The following is a 7562-nucleotide window of genomic DNA, read 5'->3' on the forward strand; positions in this document are numbered from 1 at the left end:
TAGCCAAATAAAATATGAGTGAGAAGTCCTTCATTCCCACAACACCTTCTTTATTTCTCTGTTTCTCTCCTCTATTTATCCCTTACTGTTCTTCTCACTCAATGAAACCTGCCCTTAAAATATAGTATGCTTTTTGGGAAGTATACACCAGAGGTGATATCTAGTATGAGACTACAGATGGTAAAGAGATGTACTCATCACTGTCGGACACACCTTCATTTACATTCTCGTGGCTGACTCTGACACTCGTCTACTTTGGTTGCGCTTATTTGCTAAATCTAAAATCAGCATCATTTTCAAACAAGTATGATCAAACTGCCACTATGTGAAAGAAAAATGTATATGTCTGTCTGTGTTTGGCAATATTTAGTTCTCCATAATAGAGAAATCTTCCACCTAGTTCAGATTCCTTAAGGTTTAGTTTTGAAAAGTGGGCTATTTGATTATTATACCTTCCCATAAATTAAAAAAAGAAATCTATGGTCATCTGTCTTGTACCTTTTGTGCGTAGCAGCCTCCAGGTCAAAGATGTTAAAATCCCAGCATTCCTCGTCATTCAGCATCTCGGCAATTGACGGAGGAACGTCATTTAGAGTGACTGGTATGGCCAACTGGCTCTGACTCATATCTGACAGGCACACATGCACAGACACAAACAGTACAACCATAAATGGATTTGAATCGAACAGCAGCTCTGTGTATTGTGTTTCTATATGATTCTAACAGAATTACTTTCCTGTCTATTGTAACATTTTCTTATGTAAGACATATAAGTTACACTTATGTAACTTAAAATGTAAAGTTACATTTGCAGTTCATATAGAACCCTAGGTTCAATCTTCTGTTACAAGAGGGCCCTAATGACTTATACAGAAGAGGATACGTAATGAATACAAATGAAACCATTCTTACACTAGGTAGTTAAGGGTCATTGTCATCTCTTGGTGTAATAATGTATAAAAAAATGATATTTTCATGTCAATATGTCCATTTTTCCATCTAGCTAATATTCTGCGAATATTCTATATATATATATATATATATTAAATTCCTACTGCTGCAGTATAATCATCTATGTCAGCAGAGAAAAAGATACATTATTTTCTTTTTGTGAAAATGTATGCTGTGGTTAATTTAACCGGTTCTCTGGTTAATTGTTCTATTTTTGTGTTTTGTGACTTCAAACAAGCTCGAGCCTCATCACAAATTACACAGGGTATAGTGTCACCACTCACATCACATTTACACTCAGTCAGTCTATTTCAATGCCACTCTTATCTGCTGTTTTGACTCACTCTTGCAGAAAACATATTCATTCCCAGAGAGTCTCCTCAGCCCATCCTGAAAAATAAAACAACACATGGGAAGTTCAATGGGTTTACTCTGAGACATAGAAAGGTTTCATGGTTTATACAATATGACAGGAGGCCACAAATTTGTCATTTAAGAATGAGATGAAAAGGATGGTTTTGTCTAACTGTAACAATATTCCTTCAAAACAAAAAATGTGTCTGTCAGTTCAGTTCAGGCACATTTTTAGGAATCAGCTTTTCCTAAAACAGTTTGGCAGTGTGTTTTTTATCAACCAGTGCACAAACAGGAAAAGGGGTTTATTTATTTATTTTTTTGAAATCTGGTGTTTGAGCTTGTGGAAACAAAGGGATCTACAGAGTAAAAAAAGAGAGTGAGTCATAATGTCTTTGGGGAAAAAAAGAAGAAAATAACAAAGTCTAAACATGACTGCAAGTGGTGTTTCCATCAGAGAATTTCTTTTTGTCAAATTCTCCGGGATGTCTTCCACACCCGGTCATAAGCTGTACCTCTGTCTTGTCTAAAAATTGGAGATTTTATTTCAATTTAAATATTTGAAAGTTGGAAAATCCAGTGCTTGACAAAGGCATAGTGATAAAACTTAATCATAACATCTGTCTTACAAACTTTTAATTTTCCCTTGTAAATATATTTTTTTAAATGAATCCCTTTTGTTTTCTCATATCAGTTTGCTGATGGGGTTTTCCCTAAGAGAAGGTCAAACGCATCATCCATACAAAAACAAGTCACTAGCTTTGACTTTTAACTGTTGTTCTTCTTGTAAGATTCTGTATGTATGTTTATGAATTAGCATTAGCTGCTAACAGACATTTTTGTTAGGTATTCGGTTGCTTGTTCCTCACATTGTTCCTTGGGTTTCTTACATACAAAACCAAGTCATGCAAAGGAGAAATGGGTTGGTTGATGAAATGTTAAATTTACAAAAGTTCTAAAAAACTGATTATGTCTAGGTTTGAATTAGCTCAGATTGTAAATAATTTTTTTTACAGTGTCGACAAACACTGCCATTTAAGAGTGTGCCAAAGGTCATTTAAAGGTTTACCATCGTAAAGAAACCTTCTGCAGCAGTTAGCACATAGACTAACAACAACAAAGAGGGTTTTAGCCATATGGCTCAATTCTATGTAGTTTTTGCATTGTTGTCCTATTTCACAAGTTATCCCAGTGCATCCAAACTTTAAGCCTAATTTTCTTAAGAAAAAAGAAACAAAAGAACAGAGAATTGTTGTTTTTACTTTCTTTAGACCTAAATCTAAGCATTTCCTATTTTGGGGATAGCATAAACAATAGGTCATATGAGCTTTGTTTGTTCTTTGTTCTTTAAAGAGCCTACACTGAGTATAGACAGCTCCTCTTACACTCATTAGTCCCCCAACTAAGTCGTTAGTGTGAGGGTCATCTTCTTTTGAGGCAAGCTGAGGGGAGTAGAGTTCTGTGGTTCTCAGGATCTCTAAGACTCGATCCAAAGCCTCAGCGACTGTGACTGGACTGCTCTCCTGAGCTGCGTTGATTATGTTTATCACCTAGGAAAAGATAAGGTGACATTTAAACTGTTACATACGTCGAAGAGGTCTCAGCATATGACACAATATCAAAGTGCCCCTTTCGATGTACATGTGTCATAGAAATGTGCATGTGACACTGGGTAGGTCTCGACTGAGGCAATAAAAGCTTAATAAAAGCCATGTTTGAAACACACAAGAAGGTCATAGGATCTGCAGTGGGAGGCAGCACAACAATGTGACTTATTGTATACCCCATATCATCACATTATGTGCTACACTAGCACACAGATCAGGCTTATTGTTGCTGACAGTTTCTGCCCCAGTTGCTCCTTGGATCACGGCAGCAGGGTCATGGAACACTCAGGGAACAGGGTTAAACTTTTTTTTTGTTTTTTGACATTTCTGTTTTTCACATTATGGTTTAAACACGATCGCCATCACACTCTACTGTTGGCAGACTATGGCTGTGACGAAATGGAGGGAGGATGTGACGTCATACGCTGTGTTATTGGAGGTTATTTTTTTGATTATTTAAATTTACATCCCCCACAGAATTTTGTCATGACCGTTCAGACTGATGTTTTAAAAATCATCAGATAGACATTAAATTTAGAACCACGTATGAATGTTTCCTCATTCTCGTTAGTTTTCATTTTCATCAATATTCACTTTTATTAATGAGAACAGTGTTTAGAATTCCTGTAAATACTGGGCCTCAAGCTTCCTCATCTAAACCACTTCCGTTATGAGGGTTTAGTACCTTGGTAATGGGAGCCTCGATGGTCATGGAGTGAATCCTAGCAATAGAGGAATATCTTCTGTTCTGTAAACTAGGAGCTGCAATACAGAAAGTAGTGATGTGTAAATGGTTTTAGGTATACATTTGCCCAAAATCACAACACTGTACAAATTCTGCGTGGTTTTCCTGAGGGTCTATGAAATAAACACAAAAGAATGTGTGACAATATGTAGAACTGAGTCACAACAGTCGAATTGAATTGTTTATAAAGGAAATTCAGACTGAATTCTGATTGGAGAGTAAAAGGTAGGCGTAAGAGGAGAAAAAGCTCTCAATTGAAAATACAAGCATCTGCGTCAAAGGGACCTGAAGAGTGTGGAGGATAATAATGTCATCAGCCCACACAGCACCTCTTTTTAGGTTCTCTTTAGCTCAAGTACCTCTCGTAATACACCCTGAGCCATTCTCTGACTTCCATTCCCTATCTTCCCCCTTGCTCCATTTATCCTTTGTGTCACCTTATCCCCTTATATCACTCTCCTCATCATCTCTCTCCATAATCTTTTACTCATTTCCTCAGACCCTCCTCTGCTCTGAAGTAGAGACTTATTTATTCATACATATGATGCAGTTTAAAAGATCTCACCATCACTGCCACGAGAGCTGAGTGATCTGGCATCAATCGAGTCTTTCCTTCGGTCCCGGTGACGTAAGGAATGGCACTCTAGAGCAGAAAAGGAAAACCTTGAATGTAATTACATGCGTAGTGCATGTTGAGATTGATGGACACAGATTTTATCACAGTTTAAAAAAAAATGCCTTTGGGTATTTTTGGTAACTGATTTAAAAAAACATTGCTTACTTGTTGAAAATTGATTTTTCAGGCAACATATCTTTAGCAGATAAAATGTTTTTTTCTGCAACAATTGTGTGGAAACTTTTGAGGATCCTCAAAGTATGATGACAATAATCATTAGTTATGTATCGTTATAATGCATACTTCTTTTGGTAAGTCGTCGGGGAAAGTTTACCAGCCTGATGTAGACACAAATTCACACCCACATTAACACCAACAGTCAAATGAAGTGTCCATTTGAAATAATATCATGTTTCTGGGACAGAAGCAGAGTACCTGGAGAATAAACCTCAGACATATGGTAGTAAAATCACCATAACATAAAGGTTATTATTCTTCAAGAGAATGTAATTGTGTTCTATATCCCAAAATAAATTAAAAATTAAATTATAGCCAGCAGTTTTGACACGTCCCTTTAGATTAGAACTAATGTTGATTCTACATTTAATGCATTTCAGTTTTGTTGACTTCAGCACACATCAGTTAGTTAATGCTCTTATCTTCGCATGTTTGCTTTTTTTTTTTTTTAATGTTTCAGCTGCCGTTACTAAACAAAACACACCACTTTGTTGACTGATTAAAATTCCAGGAAGTGAAGTGTATGGTCTAATGACCAAGGTTAACAAAGCAAATTGCTCAGTGTCTTTTTGTCACTACAGTAAAGCTCATTGGTTACACACTCCTTTATTTTTAGCTCTGCTGATGTCACACTTTCACACATGTACAAACATGACTTCCGTTGGATGTGAGGCAAAACTGGAAAGGTTTTGTGACATCATGTTTGCATGCAGTCATTTGTGTTAGTATCCAAAGACAGAAATGTCGACAAGGATTTCATGATAAGATCAAGAGGAATCTGGTATAATTCTAAAAATCTTGTTGTTAGTTTTGTTACCTGAATAGGAATGCTCTCCACTGCACCTATCTTCTTTGTTGAACCTGTGGACCTGTGACACACAAAACTGCTGACCGTTACTCACACAAGTTTTTTTTTTTTTTTTATACTGTCATAGACTTTAAACAAATCTGTTTGAATGGTGTATATCTGAGTGAACTTCATGTGTAGCTATCTTGAAAGTTGGATGCTATTTTTAATATTTGTGATTAGAAGATTAGATTGAACTGTATTGATCCCACACTGGAGAAATTACTTCTAACCATATTATTTAGGCTGAACTACAATATCTATTCACTGGCGCAATCCCACTCAATTTAGTACATTTTTGGAGCGCTTGCTGAAGCAAACCCCCACACGGGGTTGCAGTACCTCTGGAGATCGCGATGGGCAGTGCTGTGCAGTATAGCTCACGTGCGCAGGAAGAAGAAATCCCTGTCCAGCTGCCACGCTTTATTTCATGTCCACACAAACCACCATTGTCTCCTGCTCTGTCCCTGTTTGGACCACTGTTTGGACCGTCTGAGTAGAAATGTTATCATGACCTCCTCCACCATCACAATGTTTGAGGCAAAACAGAAGTCTGACATTAAGCTTTTATATACTCATTTTATGACATTTCTACGTCCACTTTATTGTGGCATTCTGTGCTGGTTGAAAGCCATTGTGTTTGTATATGCTTGGTCTAGCTTTAGCCTCCGCCGTGCCCCCCCCCCCCACTCTTTCTTTGCCCTACAGTTTGTTACATACTAAGTCAAGAGACTTGCAACAAAAGTATACGCACTTCTAATGAGGTTCGAGGATGGCAGACACAAAGTTGGCTATGTTTTAATGCACATTTTATAATGTAAAGCACAAACAGATAACCGAAAAACACTAACAAAAGCTTGTGAATGAAATTAAGTTGGAATGGAAATGGCTTTTAATAGAAAGTACAAACAAAAATTGACCCTGAAGCTGTTATAAGTTGAGTTTAAACAAATAATACTCACTAAACAACACAATGACATGGAAAATGGTCTACAGCCAAATGTCTGGGTGGGAAAATAGTGAAATAATATGAGGTTTTGAGTCTTCAGAGGAAAATGTCCTCAGCAAAGACATCCATGATGTCCTTAAGAGACCTGTGTGGCTCGTTCACTAATGGAAAAGATGTGAAGTGGAGCAGCTGTCTCGTAGAATTTAGTGAAAGTGAACTCCTTGTCATTGAGTCACAGCCCACCACTGCACACAACCAAATGTGACCTCTGTTTTTAACCCATCACCAAAGTGAGCAGGGGGCAGCATAAGTGCCCGGGGAGCAGTGTGTGGGGACGGTTTCTTTACCTCATTTATAGGTCGATAAGTTCTCGCTCTACCGAAATGTGATTAGTCGATTTTTTTTTTGTTTGTTTTTTTGATATACTTTTTGGTTAATTTTAGACGGAGGAAAAGTACCATAGGTGAATCAGTTCACCAGGTGGGCTCATCGCTTCACCATTATGTTCCTAGGTAACGGTTGCTAGGATGTATAAGTGGACAATGACAGTTTGGGGGCAGGGTTTTGTGAAAGGTACATTCTCTTTTTTTCCGGTTCCTAAATAATTTTCAGCGTAAATAATGAGTTAATTTATATTAATATATATATGTATTAAACACACACACACACACACACACACACACACACACACATATATATATATGTATATGTATGTATATGTATGTATATGTATATATATGTATATGTATGTATATGTATATATCTTTACCTCATTTATAGGTCGATAAGTTCTCGCTCTACCAAAATGTGATTAGTCGATTTTTTTTTGTTTGTTTTTTTGATATACTTTTTGGTTAATTTTAGACGGAGGAAAAGTACCATAGGTGAATCAGTTCACCAGGTGGGCTCATCGCTTCACCATTATGTTCCTAGGTAACGGTTGCTAGGATGTATAAGTGGACAATGACAGTTTGGGGGCAGGGTTTTGTGAAAGGTACATTCTCTTTTTTTCCGGTTCCTAAATAATTTTCAGCGTAAATAATGAGTTAATTTATATTAATATATATATGTATTAAACACACACACACACATATATGTATTAAACACACACACACACACACACACACACACACACACACATATATATATATGTATATGTATGTATATGTATGTATATGTATATATATGTATATGTATGTATATGTATATATATGTATATGTATGTATATATATGTATGTATATGTATGTATATATG

The 7562-nt window shown here is 36.6% G+C and overlaps 1 protein-coding gene across 2 annotated transcripts in view; it reads right to left on the reverse strand.

The window, feature by feature from the left end:
* pde8b (phosphodiesterase 8B) overlaps positions 1-7562 on the reverse strand; it is a 33771-nt gene that overhangs the window by 6267 nt on the left and 19942 nt on the right. Inside the window, exons 11-16 of one of the 2 annotated variants that reach the window (XM_008325703.3) lie at positions 5328-5379; positions 4223-4300; positions 3598-3674; positions 2691-2855; positions 1296-1341; positions 499-628 (exon numbers count right to left, since the gene is read on the reverse strand). In XM_008325703.3, the coding sequence (XP_008323925.1) occupies positions 499-628; positions 1296-1341; positions 2691-2855; positions 3598-3674; positions 4223-4300; positions 5328-5379 (548 nt within the window). Of the gene's footprint in view, positions 1-498; positions 629-1295; positions 1342-2690; positions 2856-3597; positions 3675-4222; positions 4301-5327; positions 5395-7562 lie in introns of both variants that reach the window. The other variant, XM_017038989.2, reaches the window with a different exon arrangement.

This window comes from Cynoglossus semilaevis, chromosome 14 (genome assembly GCF_000523025.1).
Source record: "Cynoglossus semilaevis isolate Cse_v1.0 chromosome 14, Cse_v1.0, whole genome shotgun sequence".
Lineage (NCBI taxonomy): Eukaryota > Metazoa > Chordata > Actinopteri > Pleuronectiformes > Cynoglossidae > Cynoglossus > Cynoglossus semilaevis.